This window comes from Bombus vancouverensis, unplaced genomic scaffold (genome assembly GCF_051014615.1).
Source record: "Bombus vancouverensis nearcticus unplaced genomic scaffold, iyBomVanc1_principal scaffold0064, whole genome shotgun sequence".
NCBI classification, from domain to species: domain Eukaryota; kingdom Metazoa; phylum Arthropoda; class Insecta; order Hymenoptera; family Apidae; genus Bombus; species Bombus vancouverensis.
The window spans coordinates 43668-71486 of NW_027468955.1; the positions used below are offsets into that span (position 1 = coordinate 43668).

The 27819-nt window shown below is 36.5% G+C and overlaps 1 protein-coding gene and 1 long non-coding RNA gene across 2 annotated transcripts; one reads left to right on the plus strand and one right to left on the minus strand.

Annotated features, from left to right (window-relative positions):
* Nucleotides 1-14750: 14750 nt before the first annotated feature.
* Nucleotides 14751-20899, minus strand: LOC143304912 (venom serine protease Bi-VSP-like). The gene is made up of 8 exons (XM_076627449.1): nucleotides 20766-20899; nucleotides 20330-20381; nucleotides 20061-20258; nucleotides 19791-19886; nucleotides 19565-19719; nucleotides 19182-19236; nucleotides 17432-17527; nucleotides 14751-17355 (listed from the first exon to the last, which is right to left on the minus strand). The coding sequence occupies exons 1-7, from the start codon at nucleotides 20784-20786 to the stop codon at nucleotides 17520-17522; spliced, it is 585 nt and encodes a 194-aa protein (XP_076483564.1). The 5' UTR covers nucleotides 20787-20899; the 3' UTR covers nucleotides 14751-17355; nucleotides 17432-17519.
* A 2670-nt stretch (nucleotides 20900-23569) lies between these two features.
* Nucleotides 23570-25001, plus strand: LOC143304913 (uncharacterized). Its single transcript, XR_013061583.1, has 2 exons — nucleotides 23570-24413; nucleotides 24565-25001. It is a non-coding gene; the product is annotated as an uncharacterized LOC143304913 (long non-coding RNA).
* The last annotated feature ends 2818 nt before the right edge of the window (nucleotides 25002-27819 follow it).

Genomic DNA, 27819 nt, shown 5'->3' on the forward strand with positions numbered 1-27819 from the left:
ATATGCAGACATCTGGGTGCCATCCTGTCCGTGGTGTGTGGCCTGGTCTCTGATATGAATTGACGTTACACGAGCAAAGTAATATTGGCATATATCTCGGCTCTGGTTACAATCATTAGTTTCCGCCTAAACGGTTAGAATCACATAGCTCGCGCTCTACTCTCGTTTATTCAACATTCAGGCCATATGGTCGCATGCGACGAGTTTTATGTTAATTCCGACCGATTACAATACCTTTCTTTCGTTTACAAGGAACGACGAGACTGGCAGTTGCGTGATTTCCAATGCAAAAGCCGCGATATCTGCACGATAACCTAACCTCAACCGATTTTGTTGTACTATTCTTATGTGGATTTCGTTTGTACCACTTTCGTAACAAAAATAGAATACGTAGAACACAGCATTCCGTTATGCGATATTGTCGATTCATAACATCCGAAAAATCAGAGATAATTATTTCCCTACAGTTGTACATTTGTGTGAAAAATTACGAACGTAAAGTTGTTTGGTGCATGCACAGTCCTCCCCTCCCCTGCATTTGCGTGGACATGCTAGAAAGATTCACTTTTCCACGGTGAAACTGTATGTATTATAATTTCATTTTTACAAAGGTCGAACATCCTACTATGCATAAATTTAATATTAATATAAGCAGGTTTCGTGTTAAGTATTACATCTGACGTATAAGCACACGTGTGTACGAGCCTTGGTTTTAAATGTCTTATAGTAGACACCGAAAAGATTATTCAGTTGGATATCTGACTCAACATCAATATTTTACTAGGAGATAACATGTTAAGAACACGTTGGTGGATGGCATGGGAGATGATGAATGAAGACATACTTCTGTGAGATACATAAAATAGTAGTCAGAACGTATTTTGGCGCTTGGGGACAGCAACAGCTTTTTTTTTTTTATTTATTTGTTGGAATTACAATCAATTCTCGCGTTGAGAATTTTCAGTAATTTTTCTGGCGTGGCGCAGTGACATGGCTGTTTATTTACAATAAGTTAATACTTATTATAGATAGGTATAATTTATAAGTATTATAAGTAAGTGCATATGCTTAATTTGGATAATTAAATGAATCTAACGTTTAGGTCTAGCGGGTAGTGCCTCTTCAGCCTGCGAATCTGGTCCGTCGTATCGAGTAGTCCAGTGATTAGGGGGTTTCGGTGTTTCTTGACTCTTTTGCTATATCTGTCGCTATATTTTGCTATTTCCTCTTTGACTGTAGGTATCTTGAGGTCGCGATGGATGGTTTCGTTGGTAACATACCAAGGTGCGTCTATTAAGGCTCTTAGCGTTTTCGATTGGAATCGTTGTAGTATTTCGATGTTGGAGTTACTTGCTGTTCCCCATCGCTTCCTATATCCCTATATTCCGTACTTGCTTCGCTTGGTACTTTTATAATTTTCGTAGTTACAATAAAAAATTTAATTCTTAACAGATTAAAGATTTAACCTCTTGCTTTATAGTGTACAATAATTTTTTTTTTTTTTTTTGTATAGGTTATGTGATCCATAGTTTGAGTAACTAGTACATATATATATTTACGTGACAAGCTTTCATTTCAATCTATATTTAAGATTAATATTTTATCAGTTTCTGTTCGTAACAACATCGAAGTAGTCCATAAGTTTGAAGAGTATAATTAAGGAAGTTATGAAGCAAGAGGTTAAGAACAAATTCTGAAAGAGGTTATGTACAACTTAGTAGTACTGCTTTACATTACTTTGCGAATTACTTTTCAAGCATAAAAATAGTTTAACAGCCACTTATAATTACTTCCTTACCATTACATTCATTAAATTCGTTTGATTTTGTAAACAAAATAACCACGCTGACCAGTCTCTTATTTAAAATAGAATTATTTTGTCATATATCCAACAGTTTACTTTCTCTTCGCTTTGTCTCGTATTACGACTTTATAACGGTGTTTCTTTAAACTTTAAACGATCGTAATAAATGTATTTACGGACGATGACTGATATCTGGTCTGTCTTAAAGTTTCAACTAATTAGTGCCCCGTTACTTTGGACGTTATGAAATGTTGTATAACCAAAGACTTATCTTCTCTTTTGGTAGTTGCATAAGAGAAGACTGAGCCATTGAAACGCTCGAATAGATTAGCTGATTCGCTTAACGTATTTTTACTTCCGACGAGCTAAACACAAGAGCAGAAAGCACATAAGGAATAATACAGAAACGTCAAACGTATACAGAAGTATATTTCGTAAAAGCATTAGTACGTAACATGTCTTTATAATTCTATTTATGTATAGTAAAATGGCTTGTATCCATTTTCATGAATTATAACTGACATTTCAAAGCATTCATGTAGATATGTAACTCTCGTTAATTAATAATTTAACAATGCGTCATGAAACGTATCATTTTCGTTTCTTCCTTTGTTTCGTTATACACAGGAACGAATTTGTAAATAAAGATGTATAATCAACGATAACATATGACAGCGAGTATAATAACTGTCAGCAAAGGAAGAGGTCGGTAAAATGATTGTGGTTGATTTCAGTGTATCGGTAAATAAGCTTTGACAGACGTTGCCGGGGGACTCGGTGTCGGTGAAACCGCGTCGATGAAATGATTGTCAGTAATTTAAAGATAACCCAATTTATTGATCTGTCTCCCCTTCATGGCGTTGTACGTCTCTCTATAAAACATATTCTACCTCGGAGGGCTGAAAAATTTAACTTGGTCTCACTGGACTGGACTGTAAGTAAGAAAATTGAAATGCAAAATCCACGTGTGAGCGCAACGGTTTAGATGGAAAGTTCGATAGGACAATTATGTATATTAGCCTGAAAGAAAGCTCGTGGCTTTGCACGCAACACGTAATTTCCCTCGCTGAAATAATCCTATTACAACGATACGATTTAAAATTTTCCTTAACAGACCTCGCAATGTAATTCTTCATCTACAATTTTTTATTCGGCCTGAAACAAGAGACTTTCGAAGCCTTATAGAGTCTCGCGAATCTAAAAGTCAGGTTTCAACGTATTTTCGCGTCTTATTCTATAATACTGAAAACATTAAAGGTGTTAACGATTATTGTCTCACTATGTACGTACATCAAACGAGTACTTACGTAAGAGACGAATGGAAATGGAAACAGCCGAGAATAATTGAAGATAATTTGAATACGTTCCAGGCTATAATACAATTTCTCGTGAACCGTAATTGATTCGCAGAAGGGAATTGCTGCTTCTCACGACTAGCAAAGTGTTTCGCAAAAAAAAAAAGAAAAGAAAAATGGTATCGGAAGGATAGAAAAAAAGCGGTGGCCTACATCAAGCAATCTTCATGCCGATAATGCATTTATTATTCAGTTCGTTCATTTTCTATCGCGTAACAGACACTGGGATAACTGACAGAACGAGCGTATAAATTTTGCATCTCTCAACCTGACTTCTCCCAATTCGTATACTTCCATCCTTCGTATAAGTGACAATGAATCAGAAGAGTTTCATAGCAATATTGAACAACATACAGTCAACTACAACACCATTAGATACATCCACCATACAGTCAACTACAACACCATTAGATAACAGCAATACGATAGATTATAATTTTCTACGCGTCATTGATTCATCATCATCATTTTCCATTTTTTTAGCATATGTAAAAACGTATCTGACGTAATCTTACCTCGCTCTTTGAGTACAAAAATCCATTCAAATGAAACAAAGGGAAAAGAAATAAGAAAACAAACACTCACATACGAATCTTCATTACATAACTGTATGTACTCCTCGAGGTATAATTACTCAGACACGTTACTGCGTACCTTCTTCGTTCCCTGATGGCTGATGTTGATCGTTGACGTTTATAATGAAAGAATTTCGTCAACGGCGCCATCTGGATCCTTGTTGAAAAATTAAAATAGCCGCAACAGCACCATTAAGCTCATCACCCAGAGTAGCTCTTGTTGCTGAGTCGTGGAGGAATTCTTATCATCAACGACATAAACTATACCAGTTCCGGTAATGTTCTTTAGATGGTCCAGGCATTCAAACTCGCAACATCGCTTTCCAAGACGGAATTTCTTGCATGTCTGTAGTAAAAAGAAATCGAATCTGGTCCGTCGTATCGAGTAGTCCAGTGATTAGCGGGTTTCGGTGTTTGTTGACTCTTTTGCTATATCTGTCGCTATATTTTGCTATTTCCTCTTTGACTGTAGGTATCTTGAGGTCGCGATGGATGGTTTCGTTGGTAACATACCAAGGTGCGTCTATTAAGGCTCTTAGCGTTTTCGATTGGAATCGTTGTAGTATTTCGATGTTGGAGTTACTTGGACAGCAACAGCTGGTGATACTGTCATACACCTCCATTTATAAACTTTCGAAAATCAATGTGACCTTCAAACTTTAGTGTATTCTGTTTCACAGCACAAAATGTTTCCGAAACGTACATTTATTGTTATAATAAACTTGACTAGTGGCTCTGAAATACTATCCTTGAAAAAACAATGGGGAAATTGGAGCAAAAAATAGAAGGAAATAAACAAAGACCTTGTTGGTTCGTAAAAATAAAATATGCTACAGGAGAAACTTTTTCCAACGGATTGAGATGCGACAAGCTTTAAAAGCTATGACGCGAATCGAGCGTTTGTCTACAAGAGCGCATTTTCGGTGGATATATATGTCGGAATGACATTGGGGATAGGGTTGTCGGTGTTTGAGGAGTCTTCATTGAAGGTAGCCATCGTTGCGGTGTAACGAAGATACGATTTATTGACACAGGTATGAATAACACAGGTTTGACAATCTACCACGGCAGTGAGACGTCCGCGACACTAGTGACAGTGGTCTCCAGTTCAATAACGAATCCGCGGCCAACGGGATGACAGATGGGCGTTCTCGCTGAATCTAAGTCTGACTCGTAAAAATAATTGCTGAGCGTAAAAACGTTACTCTTTGGTCGACGGGAGCGCGTAAAAGAATGCCCGTCCCGTCCCGATGATGCCACAGAGGAAAACTATAACGGGGTGTGTCTAAGGACACGAGATCATCGGATTCGTCGAGAAAAGCCTTCGTTCAGAAAGTAAGGGAAATTGGCGTTGCTGCTAATTGGTCAATCTCCATATCGGTGGTTAGAAAAAGATGCTAGCCGCCCTCGAGGGAAAGTTGCTAGTGGGAGACGCCGCTCGTTGAAAAATATGTCTCCCCTATCTTCCCGTAGTTGGGACAAAGACGGTTTGTCTGTTTGAAGGACTTCAGTTAACTAAACCTTAAGATTTATAACGGGCCCTCGGGCTAGCCGAACATGTACTGCGGAGACGCATCGACATCTGGCAATCATCTTACTCGAAGAATAGGGTCTGCGTGTGGCGAGCCACGGGACAGAAACCGTTGGAATGTTTACTGTCGCGTGTCGCCACGAATATTTCTTTTAAGGAGAGCTATAGAATTACTCCATACCTTTGTTAGGCAAAGCGTTCATCCCTTGACCGCGGCTACGTTGGGCGACAGACCGTCACCTCGAGCCAAAGCTCACCGTCACTAATCTCGAACAATTACAATCGGATTGAATAACTACAATAGTTTAGTTACAGTTATAGTAGACTTTAGATTGCAATGTTGCGGGGCTATCCAAAGGTTCCGGTGTCCTTTCATCTCCGACATATAGATATACATGTATATGTGACGAAATATACTAAAGCAATATTGACCCTTTGTCGCTGAAAGTATCAAACTACAAAACTGCTAAAAATGGTTGCTACCGCAACCATTCTGCAATCTACCTTGCCCAAAACACTCTTCCAGTCACCTCCAAACTCTTCAATTCTCTCCACCTAACCACCCACAAACCATTCACAAACATGTAATTCTCGACAAAAGAAGAACTTATCGTCAGTTGTCCTTAACATCTCGTTCATTCATTTGGTCCCTATCCCCCTATTTCCTCCCACTGCGATGATCGCACTACATTTTTCCACGTCTCTATTCTATTCTCTGGATGATCTGAATTCTCGAGCAGTCGAGTGACGATTGATCTGTACAATTGATCGATTTCTTTTTACTACAGACATGCAAGAAATTCCGTGTTGGAGAGCGATGTTGCGAGTTCGAATGCCTGGACCATCTGAAGAACGTTACCGGAACTGGTATAGTTTATGTCGTTGATGATAAGAATTCCTCCACGACTCAGCAACAAGAGCTACTCTGGGTGATGAGCTTAATGGTGCTGTTGCGGCTATTTTAATTTTTCAACAAGGATCCAGATGGCGCCGTTGACGAAATTCTTTCATTATAAACGTCAACGATCAACATCAGCCATCAGGGAACGAAGAAGGTACGCTGTAACGTGTCTGAGTAATTATACCTCGAGGAGTACATACAGTTATGTAATGAAGATTCGTATGTGAGTGTTTGTTTTCTTATTTCTTTTCCCTTTGTTTCATTTGAATGGATTTTTGTACTCAAAGAGCGAGGTAAGATTACGTCAGATACGTTTTTACATATGCTAAAAAAATGGAAAATGATGATGATGAATCAATGACGCGTAGAAAATTATAATCTATCGTATTGCTGTTATCTAATGGTGTTGTAGTTGACTGTATGGTGGATGTATCTAATGGTGTTGTAGTTGACTGTATGTTGTTCAATATTGCTATGAAACTCTTCTGATTCATTGTCACTTATACGAAGGATGGAAGTATACGAATTGGGAGAAGTCAGGTTGAGAGATGCAAAATTTATACGCTCGTTCTGTCAGTTATCCCAGTGTCTGTTACGCGATAGAAAATGAACGAACTGAATAATAAATGCATTATCGGCATGAAGATTGCTTGATGTAGGCCACCGCTTTTTTTCTATCCTTCCGATACCATTTTTCTTTTCTTTTTTTTTTGCGAAACACTTTGCTAGTCGTGAGAAGCAGCAATTCCCTTCTGCGAATCAATTACGGTTCACGAGAAATTGTATTATAGCCTGGAACGTATTCAAATTATCTTCAATTATTCTCGGCTGTTTCCATTTCCATTCGTCTCTTACGTAAGTACTCGTTTGATGTACGTACATAGTGAGACAATAATCGTTAACACCTTTAATGTTTTCAGTATTATAGAATAAGACGCGAAAATACGTTGAAACCTGACTTTTAGATTCGCGAGACTCTATAAGGCTTCGAAAGTCTCTTGTTTCAGGCCGAATAAAAAATTGTAGATGAAGAATTACATTGCGAGGTCTGTTAAGGAAAATTTTAAATCGTATCGTTGTAATAGGATTATTTCAGCGAGGGAAATTACGTGTTGCGTGCGAAGCCACGAGCTTTCTTTCAGGCTAGTATACATAATTGTCCTATCGAACTTTCCATCTAAACCGTTGCGCTCACACGTGGATTTTGCATTTCAATTTTCTTACTTACAGTCCAGTCCAGTGAGACCAAGTTAAATTTTTCAGCCCTCCGAGGTAGAATATGCTTTATAGAGAGACGTACAACGCCATGAAGGGGAGACAGATCAATAAATTGGGTTATCTTTAAATTACTGACAATCATTTCATCGACGCGGTTTCACCGACACCGAGTCCCCCGGCAACGTCTGTCAAAGCTTATTTACCGATACACTGAAATCAACCACAATCATTTTACCGACCTCTTCCTTTGCTGACAGTTATTATACTCGCTGTCATATGTTATCGTTGATTATACATCTTTATTTACAAATTCGTTCCTGTGTATAACGAAACAAAGGAAGAAACGAAAATGATACGTTTCATGACGCATTGTTAAATTATTAATTAACGAGAGTTACATATCTACATGAATGCTTTGAAATGTCAGTTAGAATTCATGGAAATGGATACAAGCCATTTTACTATACATAAATAGAATTATAAAGACATGTTACGTACTAATGCTTTTACGAAATATACTTCTGTATACGTTTGACGTTTCTGTATTATTCCTTATGTGCTTTCTGCTCTTGTGTTTAGCTCGTCGGAAGTAAAAATACGTTAAGCGAATCAGCTAATCTATTCGAGCGTTTCAATGGCTCAGTCTTCTCTTATGCAACTACCAAAAGAGAAGATAAGTCTTTGGTTATAAAACATTTCATAACGTCCAAAGTAACGGGGCACTAAGATGAAACTTTAAGACAGACCAGATATCAGTCATCGTCCGTAAATACATTTATTACGATCGTTTAAAGTTTAAAGAAACACCGTTATAAAGTCGTAATACGAGTCAAAGCGAAGAGAAAGTAAACTGTTGGATATATGACAAAATAATTCTATTTTAAATAAGAGACTGGTCAGCGTGGTTATTTTGTTTACAAAATCAAACGAATTTAATGAATGTAATGGTAAGGAAGTAACTATAAGTGGCTGTTAAACTATTTTTATGCTTGAAAAGTAATTCGCAAAGTAATGTAAAGCAGTACTACTGAGTTGTACATATCCTCTTTCAGAATTTGTTCTTAACCTCTTGCTTCATAACTTCCTTAATTATACTCTTCAAACTTATGGACTACTTCGATGTTGTTACGAATAGAAACTGATAAAATATTAATCTTAAATATAGATTGAAATGAAAGCTTGTCACGTAAATATATATATGTACTAGTTACTCAAACTATGGATCACATAACCTATACAAAAAAAAAAAAAAAAAATTATTGTACACTATAAAGCAAGAGGTTAAATCTTTAATCTGTTAAGAATTAAATTTTTTATTGTAACTACGAAAATTATAAAAGTACCAAGCGAAGCAAGTACGGAATATATGCGGAATATGAATCGCTCAACGAGCCAAAGAGCGGCTCAGTGACAAAATTAGTAAAGTAAAGACCACAAATATTACAACATTATATTCTACCACAAAATAATTCTCTATACAAAAAAGGTACACAACGAATCGATTTTTCACAACGATAAGAGTCAACACAACCAATCAAGACCAGGCGAGACTCTCATAAGACAACGATATCAGAGGGATCAAATCAGCGACTTCAATCTATGTTACAGAGTATAGTTATCAAGAAAAATTGCTCTTTTCATGAAAAGTATGGTAATGATACTCTTATAATACATTGTATATCTGGCAGTCGGATGTGCCCGTGGCCATCGGAAATGTAAAGACGACGCTTTTAGAAAGTGATAGCGCCATCGCGTTTTAAAAACGCGTTAGAAGAAGGACGGTTTCGCTATCCAAGGCGAATCGAAAAGTGTGCGTGTTGCGAGAATCAGAGTTGATCGAGACGTCGAAGCATAGAGTCGTTAGAATTGAGTTGCGAGTGTTGTCGAGTGTTAGAGTTGCTAGTGAGAGAGAGAGAGAGAGTTACCAAATAGTTGTCAAGTTATTTGTTGTAAATACGAGCGTTCCATTTAGTTTTCCTGTTAATCAAACATCGTTTCTCTGTCTAACTAATATCTGTATTTTCAATCCATTATTAATATATTCCGATATTACAAGTGGGGGCTCGTCCGGGATTGAATAAGACAGAGAAACGATACGATTTAACGGAGCTATTTGTGCGGGAGTAGAAAAGAATAGAATAAAATGGCAAACGTTGAAGACGAACGATTGTCGGGGGAAGAGGATTTGACGCTGGAGGAGCTGAGGAGTAAGCTCGCACAGATGAATCTGCCTATATCCGGTGCGAGATCAGTGCTGGTTGCCAGGTTGAACAGAGCGTGCAAACCTGGTCGATCTACTCCTAAGGATTCGAAGCGTGGCGAAGAACCAACAAACCAGCGAGATCTAAGAAGCAAGCAGAGAGCCGAACGCAGTCAAGAGGGAGAGGAAGACCTCGAGAAGCTGAGGACGAAAGAGCTGAGAGCGCGTCTCGTTAGCTTGGGGTTGAAGGTAACGGGAAGAAAATCCGAACTACGCGCGCGGCTACAGGCGGTCCTAGAAGGAGACGATGTATCGTCGGAAGAAGGGAGCTCCGATGAAAGTGAAGGCGAGGACGATAAACAAGGCGCGCGAGAATACAGGAGAGGCACGCGAGCGGTGTATCAGGACCGCGATGAGTATCAGCAGAAGTATATGCGTCGGCTCGATGTTGAGTCTTAAAGACGTGGAAGACTCATTAGAGAAATTCAGCGGGGATGATCTGCTGAGTGTAAATCAGTGGGTGGAAGACTTCGAGGAAATGGCAGAAGTGTGGGGTTGGTCAGACGCCCACATGGTGGCCTATGCTAAGAAATTACTCGCAGGCTCCGCTCAGACCTTCGTACGACAAGAGCGATGCGCGAAGTTCTGGGCAAAGCTAAAAAAGGCGTTGAGGAATGAGTTTGAAAATGTAGTAAGCGACCAACAGATACATGGCGAGTTATCCCATAGAAAGAAGAAAGCAGATGAGAGTCTGCAACAATATATGTATCACATGTGCGGGATTGCAAAAGAAGGAAGGGTTGATACGCAATCCTTGATAGACTACATTATTCAAGGCATTCCCGACGAGGTCGCGAACAAGACTGTGCTATACGGAGCCAGGAATATCGAGCAATTAAAAGAGCGTTTCAGGCGCTACGAAGCGATAAAAAGAGATATGGAGATGAGGACGAAATTTGAGGAGCCGAAGAGTAGCAGGGTAAAGCCGGTGGCGAAGCTGTCCGAAACCGAGAGGAACAAGGAACCCGGTCGATCTGGAGATGCGAGGAAGGCGCGATGCTACAATTGCGGTGATGCGGAGCACGTGTGTGCGGAGTGTCCGAGCAAGTCGAGAGAACCTAAATGCTTCAAATGTAGGGAGTACGGACACATCGCATCAAAATGCGACAAGGCACTGGGTGAGCCGTCAAAAAAAGTTTACAGCGTGTTTCGGTCGTTACAAACAAGGCGTGGTAAGGATGTTAAGATGGAAAATTTCGAATTGAGCGCGTTGATAGACACCGGTAGTGAGCTGACTCTAATGCGAGCAGATCAGCATGTGAAAATCGTTGGATTTGGCGGTGTCGGTTCCGGAAGGAATTTTACGCTCGGGAAATTTTCGACGAACATTATTATAGACAATGAGTCGTACTGTATAACCATACACGTAGTTCCAGACACAGTGATGCAACATTCGCTTATTATTGGCGCAGACTTTTTGGACACTGTTGAAATAAGTACAAAAGGGGGAGAATCTTTTATTAGTAGAATAAAGGACGAAAATCCCGATGAGTGTCCGGAAGTCCTCAAGATAGATGTAGAGACACAGGCGAGTGAGATAGATTTGTCACACGTTAAGGACATGCAACATAGTCTAAAAAGAGATTTGAAGAGAACCAAAGCATTGCTAAGAGACGCTCAAACGATGCCGGAGAGATCGAAAGGTGACTCGACGGGTAAAGCAGCTTTACGACAGCTGAAGAACCAGTTAGAAGATGCAGAATGCGCTAGAGCAGTTGCAGTTAAAGCGAAACAGGCACTGGAGCAAGAACCGAATGAGACGCGGGCTTCGTTGCAGGAAGTACTGCGGCAACGTTCCGAAGCAGAAGATCGTGATTAATGTAGCTAGTCGCGAACGAACTGAGCTACTGTCGCAATTGGAAGAAAATAAAGAAGAGTTAGCAGAAGTTTTGAAGAAGTATCGGGCAGCTGTGCAGCAAGTGTCGGAGGAACGGAGAATAGTGGCAAGACACGTGGTGATTGGTAAAGTGGACCACGAGATGGTGTCCTCGTCGGATTCTTGCGGCCAGCAGGAGGACTTAGCGAACATCACGAGGAGGAAGAATCTGGCTAAACAACAGCAACAGGATGTTGTTGATGATATTTGCGAATTTACTGAGAAGGATAGCGTTGCGGGTGTGAGGGTTGTTTCAAGTTTTCGGATAGACTCGAAGAGAGTGAATGCAAGGCGAACGAAAAGACAAGGGAAGTCGCACGCGCGGAATCCCTCCAATAATATCGATACGAAGATTCGATATACAGAGGATGTGGATGACGAGGACGACGATGGGATTGTCGAGGACACGATGAACGTGAAGACATTCGAAAAAGAAGAGATCATAGTCTCGGTAGATGGTAAGTTGTTAACGTCTTCCATGAACCGAGCCTACGAAAATGTCACGATGCTGCCACGACGATCAAAGCCCCTGACAAGAGTGAAATGGGTAAACAAAGAACGGAGAGGAAGATAGAGGAAGAGCGAAAGAGGAGCAGTAGCATCGAGGACGAACAGGCCGCGGTGTTCCAAGAGGAACGAAATCAGCTGCGTGCGGACGCAAAGAGACGGATTGAGGAGATCCAAATCCGAAACAAGCGGGCGTATAACAGGAGACGCAAGAAGGCGACAGCATACAGGACGGGAGATCTAGTGGCAATCGAGAGGATGCAGAGGGGTCCCGGGCTAAAGCTGCATCCGAAGTTTCTTGGACCGTATCGGGTGATAAAAGTCCTGCGAAATGACCGATACATAGTGCAGCGAGAGGGGGAGCACGAAGGGCCACGTACAACTTCCACGGCAGCCGATCACATGAAATGGTGGAATGCTGACGATAGTGATGTAAGTGCGAGCGGCGATGATGAGCACATCTGAGGGCAGATGTGATTGTCAGGAAAGGCCGATTGTAATATCGTAGAATAGCTTTGATTGGAGATTGGCTGAAAATAGAAAAACCGTGTACGTCGTGTTTCTGTGGTTCGTTTACATTTAAGAGTGCCTACGTGACTAAAGGCACGTAGTTGGTAGTTCTTACATAGGTATGAGGGAAACAATAGACAACGTTAGAAGAAGGACGGTTTCGCTATCCAAGGCGAATCGAAAAGTGTGCGTGTTGCGAGAATCAGAGTTGATCGAGACGTCGAAGCATAGAGTCGTTAGAATTGAGTTGCGAGTGTTGTCGAGTGTTAGAGTTGCTAGTGAGAGAGAGTGAGAGAGAGAGAGAGAGAGAGAGAGAGAGAGAGAGTTACCAAATAGTTGTCAAGTTATTTGTTGTAAATACGAGCGTTGCATTTAGTTTTCCTGTTAATCAAACATCGTTTCTCTGTCTAACTAATATCTGTATTTTCAATCCATTATTAATAAATTATAATTAATCGGACAAAATTACACCTTTAATATATTCCGATATTACATTACCGTGATGTAATATTTATCATGCTTATTTTGTACGTAAAACGAATCGTTGGAATATTCCCGAAGCTAACGAAGCATTTCCCAAAAGTTAAACCGAAGAAATTAACGCGAATAGTTAAGTGAAATTTTTCCATTAACTTGCTGACCAACCGACAAATAAAAAATCATAAAAATTGTTTCAATGTGTTGAGGTCACGCATAACTTCTTTTTTCATTGACGATTACCAAACAGGTAAAATTTCGAAATTGTACGAAGGCCACGTGACCAGATCGTATTGGAATTTGAAGTGCATGGAAAAACACAACTCGAAGTACAAACCTTGAGCTGTACTACTCGAAGTACAAACGTGAACTAATGGATGCAGAAAAGCAATTAACGCCAAACATCCGAACAGCATCTTGGAGCCCGTCATTGTTCTGAAATAAAAGAAGTGACGAATTAAAAAGACGCAGGACTAATAATAATAAAGGAAACTTAGTTCGTATTATAAATTGAATTTACATCAGAAAAGAAGCACGATCAAGCGAAACAGATCGTAGAAATGACAAATATCATCGATATACGTTTCAGTGTAATTTCACTTTTGAAAATTATTTAGTTTAATACGATCGTATTCATCGCTCTGAAACTTTCATTGTGCTGCAATTTGTGCTGCGTCTTTTTAATTTCTCTATCTTTCTGTGTTTTCGGAAAAATTACTTGAAAGATTAAGAATTGCTTGCCTTATTTTATTTTCGATTAGTTAGGATTTGATTATTCCAGTTAAGGTTTATTATTTATAACAGGTTTTATCACTTGTTTATTATTTAGGAGTTTGTTATTTTAGGATTAGTACCTTTTAGGATTTCTTATCCTTCGAGTTTCTGTTTCAGATATTTAGGTCTATTTCAAGATGTTTTATTACATTAGGATTATTTATTCGATTAAGATAATTTAAGAGTTTCACAATGTACAAAGAAATAATCGCGTGAAATTTAGATTTATGCTTTAAACGTATTAAACACGCGGTAATTTCAATGTCTATAGCCTCGAACGTGTTCTGATTAGTTGTGTCATTGTCTGTGACATTGAAATCACAAAAATCCATTGCAAGTGTGCTGTCATGCAATGTGGATGTAATTGGGTTTTTTGGGTATTTCCTGTATCATCTGATTTGTACAGTACTATTTTAACGCAAGGACAGGAAACTTATTATATATTTCCCGTCCATTATTTGAATCGTTGTGAAGTGTAACGAATTATATTCGATTCGAGGAGATGTTAATGAATTACCCATTTCATATGTAATTACATGGAAATAAAAATCATTGCAAAAATAATTGATCTAATGGCAACGGAATTTCCAATATTTTTTTGTTTCGTCACGTCTTTTTCATAATATATCTTTTATAGGTACGTGATTTATTAATCGTTCGAATGGAAATAATTATTCGTATAATATTCAAATGATTCTAGCCATAAAATAAATTAAAACGATACCTGTCAATGATATGCAATCTGCGTATGACGTCAACCTCGATCTATGCTTATACAAGAAATTTTATCAATCAATGACTAGATATACAATAATCAAATGTTATAAAATTTCCTGAAAACCTTTAGGTGTTAATATTAAGGTGTTAATATCTTTAATATTTGCAAGTTATTGTTTAGCGCTAATTAGTTAGAATGTAACAAGTGGTGTACCAGAATTGAGATAATTAAGCCACACGAACAATCTTATTTAGATCTTTTTAATTTTTTAATTCTCTTTTGCTCCAATACTTCGTAAAATTAATCTTCGTTAGCTACTACACTTCATAGAATGACAAGAGATAATTTTTCTTATATAACGTTTCATTCATAAAATCTATCATTAAAGTATATCTTCATAAAAATATCATTCCATACTAACGGTATATTTGGTGTCATACGAGATAACAGTTACCAGTGATGACATATGTAACTTTATAAAGATATCTCGTTTTATTATATATTAAAAGAATGTACTCATTGCTGCTATATTTCAGATGAAAAAAAGGAGGCAACGATTTTACAGTGAAATCGTTCGTTTACAACTGATTCATTTACATTTCATGATAATACTGTGCATTCTGAATATGCTATGATTTGGTTTAAAATAATAAATAGTCCATTCTTGCATACTATTGCTCCGGCTTTACTTGTATTTTCGATATTGGTATAAATAGAAAGACAATTAATGTCGTTCGAGTCTATTTTCGGATCATTTATATTACGTTTAATCCATATAGTTATTATATGAGACATAGTATCGTAAAATTTGGAAGAATAAAACGTTCGTACAGGATGTACATTTTATAAGAATTCCAACAAATCTGCGTGTGCACCTAAAATACAAACCGATAGTGATTGTTCATAAGTTTATATACATTATCTAATGTCAATCGAAGGTATCAATTCTTTTTCTCCATAAGAGTACTTTTTCATTTATATGTGTTCAAAAATACACGTGTTCAACCGTGAAGCATATGTCACCTACAACGAAAAAGAGTTTTCCTATACTTAATATTTCCTTTATATACCTATGAAAGTCTATTCTTCGCGTAGTATGAAATTATGAATAAATCTGGAATATTGTTCAATCTGAAAAGAAAAATAACTTATTGACATCATTCATTGATACGAGATTCAGAATGTTTGTTTTGTCTTGCAGAGAAAGAAGGCAGCCCTTTCTTTTAATGTGAAATAGAAAGCGAAAATTTGAAAACAGATTTTTTGGAAATTTACTTGCAAATATCGTTTTCAATATCGTGATTTTCTTCCCAATGGTACTGTACTTTCAAATTTTCCAGTATCCCTCTAAAAACAAAAAGTCGAACCTCGTTATCATTAACATAGGCATTACAAGGAAGAGAAGTATTAGAAAGCAACTCCTTTTTATTATGGATTTCTTTATAATCGTGTAAATAAGAAATTCCGGAAATTTTTTCCTCAAGAATTTAATTCTTGTGTTTTGATTGATAATTATTACACTGCATACTAACTTTTCGCATACTGTTCGCGTCTAACAATTTCCTAATAATAACTACTTCAAAATTACATATGTTCTTGCACGAATTCAAAAGTACGTATGATACAATTACAATTGATTCTAAAATAATAATTATTTAAAGATATTAAGATACTAATTAAACGTTTCACTATATTTCAAAATCTGGAACAACAAATTTTTATTTATAAAAAATGAAACTGTCTTTATATATTCTTTGTCATGATGCTATTTCTTATTACCATGTCGACATTTTTTAAAATTCATTTTGTTATCTCTACGCAATATGAAAATTCATATACTGCTTAATATTTTTTACATATTATCCATCCACCGCATGATATCTCCTGAAAAATCAAAATATTAATGTTATATTATTACAATGCTTCTTAAATTTCAATTTTTGACAAATTTGAAATCCAATATATTTTGCACAATTATTATTTATCAAAAAATTCTAAGTTAGTAACTTTCTTTTCAAATGGCAAATAACATATACTTTGACTTACCTGTAAGTTTTTGTTCCTAATCATCATTTCCTCTTATAGAACATCATTATTGTTCTCATAATTACTACCAGTGTCATAGATATTGTAGTGGCTACAACTGAATTAATAGAAAATGATAAATAACTGTGTATAACACTAACACATAACTGTGTATAACAATGACACATAACTTTTACTTACATATCAGTCGATAAGGGATTACTGTGATATCCTGTTGATGTTTCTTAAGGCACTTGATTAGGTGCGATACGGTATCATTCCTTATGGTATACTGTAGATAAGTATTTTAGAAAATAACAAGAATAAATCTAAATTATTCAGAGGTTCCAGTTTCGGCTTAGACATAAATACAGGACCATTTGCAAAGAAGAAAGGGTGCGTTTCTACAGCCTCGTTATAGTAACCATGAATACCAATCTCTGAATTACTGGTTACTAAACATAAATATCCTATAAAATTTAATATATTTCTTTAATTTTTAATACATACACGAGTTAGTAGTTCTAAATTATGAATCATCCTACCTGTGATATTACACTTTTCCTTATAATATCATCACTCAAGTGAACAACATTAAGATCATGTAAACCATGTCATCCTATCTTACTGTGAAGATACTTAGTTATGTTATCTAACATTATAAAAATATCATCAAATTCAAGTCCTTTTATTCACATCACATGGCCACGGCGATCTGGTTCTTCGTTATATAATGTTCTAAAATTTGTCGTATATATAGGATGTACAAACCGTGATATCAAGGTATCAGTTCTTCCTTCCCAAGGGACAGTTTCATTAAAATTCTGATAGAATTAAAAATTAATTATTAATATTCTAACAATCATATATGTTAAATACATTATAGTCAACGATATATACCTGAGCGAATGTAGGGGTGATTCCTTGATAATTATAAATGTCATCAGCCCACATCATTGTGCCACTTCTTTGTACTCCAGCCTCTAGATTAACAGCCTAAACAAACATACAAAATTTTATAGAAGCTGTACAAAATATAGTATATATGCGCAATATTGAAGCGTTCAAGGGGATATAAAGGTAATGTACATCACATACACGTGTACTCTCATGCAACAAAATACAATTAGATTTAATAGTATAAGCTCTTTTATTCATCATAATAGATTGGAAATTTAAGTGTCTTACGAGGGTGAGTAAAAAGTTACCCGCTCTGTCGGTGTAGAATTTATTTTAAGCAATTGTCAAAAAAGACATACATCATTTTTTGACGTAATCACTCAATTTCTGTATACACTTTGTCCATTTGCCGAAGGACCTTCGTATTTTCTCATTAAAAAATGTTTTGGGCTGAGCTGCGAACCACGAATGCATCGTCGTCTTCACCTTTTCATCAGCTTTCTCGGCATCCATCTCGCACAAACTTTTTAAAACCCAAATCTGTCGTGCACTATTGCATAAGCAGAGCCGTGGCTGATTTGCAAATGATTTGCCACATTATCCAGTGTCACTCGTCTATTCCATAGAGCATAAGTTCATGAGCACGTTCAATGTTGTCGTCGTGGATGTGGACGGGCGTCCAGCTGTTTTTTCATAACACTTGTGCGATCTTCTTTGAACTTTTGTGCCCATTCAAACACACTTCGTGACAAAACACTTTCTCCATAATGTGCATTAAATCTTTGATAAATATAGGCATCAAACATAACTTCCGACCACAAGAAACGAATCACAGCATCCTGCACTGTTTTCCTGCAAATCGCCATTGCAAAGCGCCATTACTCGCGCAACAGTCACAAACGAATTGACGTAACACAATGAAACCTACGCAGCAGCACTGAACAGATATTGACGTCATACGAAGAGTGCAGATGGATCAATACGGTGGACAGAAGTTTTAACTATCTGGAGTGCGGATAAATTTTTACCGAGAGTCGTATAGGAATCTATAATCTGTAAGTACACCTTTGGCTGAATGGAAATTTCTCTTACATATAGTCAAAAATGCAGAAACAGTGTATTGAATTGGAAAGTGATAAAAAATAAGCGAAGTTTCGAGGTTGCATGTGATTGCATGAGTACACAGGACGTTTTTAGCGAATAAAAAATAATTTTGAAAGACACGAGACTTATCTTGTATTTTATGCACTCTCTGTGTCCGAATCTCCAGAAGCTCTCTATCTTATGAAGTGTTTTAGATTAGCCGGAAAATTTTGTATGTACATACAAGAAGTATACGATCTAGGTGGAATATTCCATTATTCTCTTGATACAACAGAAACGAAATTTACAGAACTTCTCAGAAAGTTGGTTTATTATTACCAAATTAATAGAATTAATATACGTTTATCATCTTTACATACCTAAGTCGTGGAGGTTTATCGTGCGTAAAAAATTAGTGTCGTTTCAAAGTTACATTTCGTACATTTTAAGCCTATAATTTGTAACGTACAAAACAATGTAAATTTGAGCTGTTTCTTATCTCCACAATAAGAAAATCCAACTTTACGTTTTTTACACAATGATATTTATGGAACAGTAATATCATATTATTGCATCGCTTGGAGAATGAAGTCAAGGTACGATGTGACCCTAGTGTAAACGCTGGGATAGCCAGCTGTGCCGCACTTATAAGCGTAAGACACAATACCTATTAAATACGAGGTTAATTCATGTTGTATCAGCAGTGGTCCGCAGCGGTCAGCCTGAAAGGATCGTTAAATTTTTAATCAAAGATACTGAAATATATCGATCGAATTGTATTGAAATTATACTTATATACAGTAATAATCTTCTATTGATTTGTGTATAGAAATACTCCAATTTATAATGTACATGTTATATGTATTTTGAGCAAAACTAAGATTAGAAGGAAATTAGATTAAATACCATAATGAGGTGTGAGAAGTGGGCAAAACTATTAAATTGTGTTTATCTATTATTTCTAATGTTTAAGACGTCGATTTGATGTTAATTCGAATTGACGTGTCTTCAGATACCGTATAGTTTGTAGTAACTCTGTAACTTAATTACCGTACAAGAATCCTCTCCACCCTGAGCATGTTCGGCGCATATTATACCATCAGTGATATCAGGTGCATTAGGAAATTTGGAATAAGCTATTTTGCATTCGGCGTTCTTAATCACTGGCATTTGAACTTCCATTAATGCATTACGTCGTGGTCGTCCTACGAAGAAAATAAGAAAGATATTTAAGACTGGAACTGTTTAATTTTATTATAAAATTGATATCACTTACTATATCTTAACGCTCCCCATCCAGCAACAAGGGGGTTATAGCCGACGAAGTTGCTCTTTCGTAGGGGCTCTTTCGTACAAATGGGATATACGTACCCTGAAAAATAAAAAAATAAATGAAAATGCAGGAAACGAATGACCAAAAGTATGAGAAAGAATTGTACACGCTTTATGACACAATATATGTGTACAGTAAGAAATTTCAGGATATGATACTTCAGTAATACTCAATAGCATATATATATATATATATATATATTTGAGGAGTTACTCGAAAATGGCACCTCCTCCACCAATCTAAGAATGGCAATATTATGATTGTGTATGTTTTCTATTCCATCCATATGTGCACAATGTGCTGCGGTCAAAACATGCCTAGCCGATATCAGGGAACCTCCGCACTTCCATAGTGGTTTGTCTGGGTTTCGGGAATTACGAAAACCTAATGCAGCGATCCATGGCCAAGCGCCTAAAATGCAATAGTCATAGTTGTGAATATACATAATTTTTTCTCACATAACGAGTAACAACGATTATTACCTATTCGATATTCGATCATACAGCAGACGATAAGTACATACGTACAAATACTCTGAAATAGAGATTTGATAAAGACAGAAATTAAATTTTTATTCCAGTGGAATACAAATTATTAAATAATTCTATATAATTTCTATTTGAACTATACTGAACTATAAAGTTCAAACGTGTAATTTCTGCCCTAACAGTTTTTGATCTCTATCCATATTATTACTCCTATATCAATTTTTTATTTCAAGCAAAAAGATACTCTTCCTAACATGAAGTAAAAGAAAGAAATAATTCAAGTTAATAAGTAAAGTTACTACCGATAAAATCATAGCATTATTATTTAGTCTAATTGAAATGTACATTGATGTGCTGTTTAATGCCTTTAAAGTTCATTCTTTGCAGTAAATGGCTTATTATTAATCGGAAAGAAAGACATAAAACGTACCAAGTTCAGCTGGTTTACCATCGACCACCCTGGTATGAGAGACGTTGCTAAAACCACGGTATGGTGGTCGCAAAGCCTTATACTTATACACAGTTTTTATTAAAATTTCTCTCTTCTCTTTGTTTGGATCGTTCGGACAGCAAACGATCGTAACATTGCCCTGGTATCTGCACACTGATCGTCTATAAAAATCGGTGGCTGTACGGTACTGTATCTGCCATATTTCTTGCAGAGGTTTACATTTTCTGTAGTCAAGGCACCTGCCTTCTTGATTGTCCGGTGTGGTACATTCTGGATCAAACAATTTTAAAACATTTATGCAGTTCAAAGATGCGTAAGAAAGCGACACCGATTACTCAACTTTCGAAGTAAAAAGCCGATCAAGTCCACAGGATTGCCCTACAGACACGTATTAATCCGTAAGAGTTAGTCATCATGTTGATAATAATTATCTAAAGAAACTTTTCACGTGAAAATATAAAATTTTAATTGATTAGATATTGTGTTAGCCATACTTAAGAAAGAAAATGAAAATGAATGAAATGAAAGAAAAGGACTACCTTCAACCTCATTTTTTAAATAAACACTTTGTCAGTTTTGCGGTAAATAAATTCTTAGGAATTCAGGACAGTTTTTAGTGAATCATTTTGTTTCGACCGTTCGCGGAGAGACGCGATCGCGAGATAGCACGTCAACGAGAGTTGTAAGTTCCCGTTACGATTAAATAATCGACGCCACGAACTGATCGATCCCCTTATTTCGATTATGATAATAAGGGTAGTTCAATGAAATTCCACAGAATTAACACAAATAAATTAATGTTTATTTCAACAACTTATTAACTAGAAAGATATAAAAGGAACAAAAAAAATGTAACTGCGTTTTGGTTGATAAGTAATGCGCGACATACCACATGTGTTGACGGTTCGACTTCTCGAAAAGTTCTGAACGCCTTTCGATTTTTTTCGTTTTTTCTGGAAGGCGACCCCCACTACGTTCGGATCACGCCACATTCTTTTACTGCGAGGTAAAATACGGGCCACGAGTCGACGTTTCTGGAAGTCGCCCTGCTTAATGAACCACGCGCTTGCCACTACAATGTTTGTTTGCCGGGCAGACGCGACGATCCGTCTGCGACATTATAGTGGCGCGATCGATAGTTAAGAATATGACCTATGGTAAGCCGCATGGCGTAACATTCTCCCCCCGTTGAGAGGGTACCGATCAAACTAGGGAGGTGTGGTTGAAGTTCCCATCTTATTTCGTCTCGGTGGCTAGTTGTTCGGGTTTCTCGAGATCGGGTTGAATTGGCAGTGAGACAAGCCTTTTGACGCCCCGATCCAAAATGCTCTTTGCCGTCTGAACTGTAGCTGTCCGGATGACACCATCGGCGCCTGGATGAACCTTGATAACTCGGCCCAGAGGCCAATGCATGGAGGGAACGTTGTCCTCTCTGAGGATGACGATTGTGCCCTTTTGGATGCTGTGTCCACCCTTGCTCCATTTATTGCGGTTGGTTAGCTCGTTCAAATACTCCTTATGCCAGCGGTTCCAAAAATGTTGTTTAAGCTGTTGGATATGCTGCCATTTGGAGAGTCGGTTCGATGGAATGTCTCTGAAATCTCGATCACGTAAGCACATTAATGAATCGCCAATGAGGAAATGTCCGGGAGTGAGGGCTAGGAGATCATTTGGATCGGTGGAGATAGGAGTTAGCGGGCGGGAATTGAGGACTGCTTCTATTTCTATGATAAGAGTATTACGGTGTTAAGCTCATATGTTTCTGTTTCTCCACTCGCGCTGCGCCATAATATCCTTTGATATTTCCGATCCTCTGGTCGTACGAGGAATTGCCGATACATTTTCTCGATGTCGCCAGTGAGTACGTACTGATGAGCGCGGAATCTAATTAATATACAAAATAAATTGTGAATTGATTCGAGAATATAGGATTTCCCCATTTTCATGATTATCGTGATTTTTGTATAAATATATTTTTTAAGATACTAATAATTAGGTAGTCATAAATTAGTATTATCAATTATTTTGCATTTATAATTCCGCCTCTAGTATAAGTGTTAATTGAAAACTAACTTTATGTTTCAAAAAGTACTAGCAAAGTCGTTGAGTAACAAGCCACTGATGCTAACACAAATAGCATTGTCGTAATTAAATATTTCTAATTATTCATTTTTCATTTTGAACCTGTAGAAACAATTTATTATATATACTATTAGCTAAGTAATTGCATATTTAATTAAGTCGAAATATAAAACTTAGTTATTTTAATAATTTAAAAAATAAAAAACTGACAAACATTTCAATTTAATTTATGGTTGGAACAAAAGACAGTTATTTTTCATTAATTGAAATATTGCAATGCAGAGTACTTTCCAAAATACGCCGAGAGTATTCCTGATGATGAAACGAGCGTTGCTTCATCGAACGCAGCTAAAGAAAAAAACATCTATGTAGTTGGTGGTACGATGCCTGAAATAGAGGGCGATAAATTGTACAATACCTGTACTATTTGGGGTCCCGATGGAACGTTGATAGCAAAACACCGAAAGGTAAGTAATATATTCCTTTATGGCTTTGAATTTGAAAATATTGGGGTGAAGAAAGTGACTCTATCTAGGAATAATTTAGGAATATACATATGTACATACGTATACTATAACCAATTCTATAATTTACGGTTTATAAAATACGTTATGATACGGGAAACGCCCATTTTTGTTGTAATGTGTTTGTTGTTGTATAAATTTTTCACATACTTAAAATATTATTATACTTATTTTTTCTCCTTTTTAAACATTATTAAATGATAAGATTTTTTAATAAAAGAAAGTGATAAAAACGCTGTCAGTTATTAAATAAAAAGTAATTAAAGTTTAGGAGTTGGTAACTTTGATATTAAATTACAAAAGTTGCAGCAATAGAATTAGCGACTACATTTTTATGTTATTAGGTACATCTATTCGACATCGACATTCCTAATAAGATTACTTTTCGAGAGAGTGATTCACTCAGTCCTGGTAACTCCCTAACGACGTTCGATGTGGAGGGCTGCAAAATAGGTATTGGCATTTGCTATGATATTAGATTCGAGGAAATGGCACGCATTTATCGGAACAAAGGTACAGTAACTTAATCGATCAATACTTAACTAGCAAAAAATTAAATATCTTTCTTAACTATATTCTATATAAAATTAATATAATCTGTAACTCTGTATAAAAAGAAGCTTAATTTAAAAAACCAGTATATTTGCTGAAAATGAAACAAATAAAAGAATTAAAAGCACAATAAGAGGACTGTCCTCGCATATTCAGAAATGATGGAATGTGAACCGTGCAACTACGAAGTTAATTGGTATTCGGTGGCTTCATATTTCCTGCTTCTCTGGGTTAGGTTGCCAAATGCTGATATATCCAGCGGCATTCAATATGACCACTGGACCACTGCACTGGTCATTACTTCAGCGTTTCAGAGCGAATGATAATCAATTATACGTTGCCTGCATATCACCGGCTCGTGTTCCTTAAGCAAGTTACGTCGCATGGGGACATACACAGTTGACCAATCCCTGGGGAAAGATTCTTTACGATTTGGAAACTCAAGAGAATATGGCAGTCACCGATATCGGTAATTTACAGCTTAAAATTAAAAGCGAGAGATCCATGATGTAATTAATTTTTAGTCTCGTTAATTTATCGATTTAGCCATCTTCCTCTGTATTTGTTGAATTTATTAGTAAGCATTACTTATTACTTCGTATGTTTCTTTTTTCTATCAGATCTAAAAGTTGTTGAGGAAGTAAGGGCTCAGATACCTACATTTTCTCAGAGACGTACAGATTTGTACGACACTGTCTGTAAGAAGGAGTAACTCTACACTAAAACAGAAAATGTTTTTTTATAATATTTCTACTACCATATCCTTTTTTTGTGAATTATTACTAATTTCTTATCATTTGTACTAAATGAATGACTCAATTAAGAAAACCAAAATGTTATAAATAATAATCTGTATATCTTGTGTATCAACATGTAATTGGATATTATAATAATATAGGAATGCTATAATAATATAGGATAATAATATAGGAGAATAATAATATAGAAAAAAATACATGCTTTTAAACACCTTTAATATCGATCACATAAATTGTTATAATTTACAATGATTACGCATACATAAAAGACCCCTTGATAGTAAAATTTACGATCAAAAGGCACTTACGTATCGTTTAACAACATTTAATTTATAACACCTTTTAAACATTTAGACAGATTAACACATAACACTTCTTATATATAAACATCAATTCGAAGTTATCGGCTTGGAGAAATTGGTCGATTAATACCTGTAGATTGTCTGTCTCGATGAAAGACTTAAAGAGAGCAAAAACATGATAATGCCGCTAATATAATATTCCTTCTTTCTTGTATCTGTCTGCCTCTCAGGTCGTTTTACTAATTACAATAAGTAATTTCGACTTCTTTGCGCACTCTTTTAACGCATTCGAGACCGAAAGAAATTCATATCAGTCAGTAGGCAAGGGTATAATATACATATTTTATATATAACTTATGTAGTAATGTATATATCATGTTAATTTCATATTTTTTTCAATATAGAATTATTATATATATATATATATGACTGTACATAATACATTATAGAATAACATAGTATATAATTTTATATTTTAAAAATATGAGGTATACTATTTAAGATTGTCATCGATTTAAAATCAAAGTATGAAAAGGATACCCTGGAGAGAGTAAAACACAGAATCATTCCAACTAAACATTCAGATCGTACCGACACCTAGGTATCGTCTTACAATTAAATCTCGGTCTCGAATGGATTAAAATGAAATACATACTTGCAGCTTCAACATCTTCAATATCGAGGAGATTCAAACTTTACAAATAAATGTAAATTGCGATGTAAAACAAAGCGATGTAAAAAGGGAAAAAGGAGGAAAGAAGGAACAGGGAAGCAAAGAGAAGAAACGAATTTTTCATTTTCTCTTGCCAGGAATATAAGATGCTAAGTAATCTTCCTAAGTAATCTCCTCCAGCTTTTTCTAGTTTGCTCAATAATTATTAGTACATGTTAGGAAAACAAATAGAATTTTTGTTCTCAAGCGAGGTATAATTTAAATTTTGTATGTACACAAAAATGTTAAATATCTGTAATAAACATGGTATAATCAATTTTTTTACATAAAATTATATTGTATAGGCTATTGTTATTTAAACATTTTAAATTGGATGAAGAAAAAAAATGACGCAAATAAAACGTAGGACATTTTAATTAAAGAGACTAATATAGAGATTTATCTACTTAACTGTGATTAAATCATCTCCACTTAACGCTCTACCTCTTCTATTAATTATGCTTCGTTAAACTATGATTACAGAGGATGGGTTTTTTGATAAAATGACATTCTGACAAATATATATAGATCGATATATATAGATATAGATAGACAAATATATAGATTCTTACAACAGTAGTTATGAATGAACAGTAGTTATTGTATCAATTCCGTTCTTCATTTGTGAAAAGACAATTCGCCAGAATATGGATTCACTGTAGTTATAGCTATAGGATTTCAATCTAGTTGACAGACTTGCTTTACGTACTCTTGTTCTACCTTATCGCGATTCTCTCCTCATCTTATACGCTTTGTCGAGTGTCACGTAATTTTTGGGTTGGTTGGTGAAAATAAAATATAGTTGAGTCGTAACACAACTATTAACTTGGTTTTAATCAACCTTTATTATGAATTCAGCAATCACAATGTAACACGCACTGAGTTAACATAAATCACAATTCACTCCAACCACGTTATGTAAGACTTAGTTACAACAATACATTAAGTACGCGACTTATAAGAGTAGAGACCGACATAGATATGTTGACTATTCTAAGGATACAGAATAAGTGAAGTTTTACTGACGATACTGTGTCTGAGGAAAGCTAGGGGTGGGTGTGTCTAAGGACACGGGACTATCGGATTTGTTGATGACAATTTTGGTTAAGGAAGTGAGGGCAGTAGACACCATCTCCGATTGGATAATAGGACGGTTGGTGGACCAGGAAGGGTTTTAGCCGCCCTCGCGAGAAAGTTGCCAACGGAACATACCAGATGTGGAGAAAACCAACTTTCTAAGCTAACACGTGGTAGACAATAAACGTAAAGGGAAATTTAAGACAGGAAATACTCGCTTGGTCCGAAGGACCTTAACTATAAAAATGCCAAGACCCCTGGTGGGCGCTTAAGACTATTGAGGGTGCGCGCCAAGGATATGCAGACATCTGGGTGCCATCCTGTCCGTGGTGTGTGGCCTGGTCTCTGATATGAATTGACGTTACACGAGCAAAGTAATATTGGCATATATCTCGGCTCTGGTTACAATCATTAGTTTCCGCCTAAACGGTTAGAATCACATAGCTCGCGCTCTACTCTCGTTTATTCAACATTCAGGCCATATGGTCGCATGCGACGAGTTTTATGTTAATTCCGACCGATTACAATACCTTTCTTTCGTTTACAAGGAACGACGAGACTGGCAGTTGCGTGATTTCCAATGCAAAAGCCGCGATATCTGCACGATAACCTAACCTCAACCGATTTTGTTGTACTATTCTTATGTGGATTTCGTTTGTACCACTTTCGTAACAAAAATAGAATACGTAGAACACAGCATTCCGTTATGCGATATTGTCGATTCATAACATCCGAAAAATCAGAGATAATTATTTCCCTACAGTTGTACATTTGTGTGAAAAATTACGAACGTAAAGTTGTTTGGTGCATGCACAGTCCTCCCCTCCCCTGCATTTGCGTGGACATGCTAGAAAGATTCACTTTTCCACGGTGAAACTGTATGTATTATAATTTCATTTTTACAAAGGTCGAACATCCTACTATGCATAAATTTAATATTAATATAAGCAGGTTTCGTGTTAAGTATTACATCTGACGTATAAGCACACGTGTGTACGAGCCTTGGTTTTAAATGTCTTATAGTAG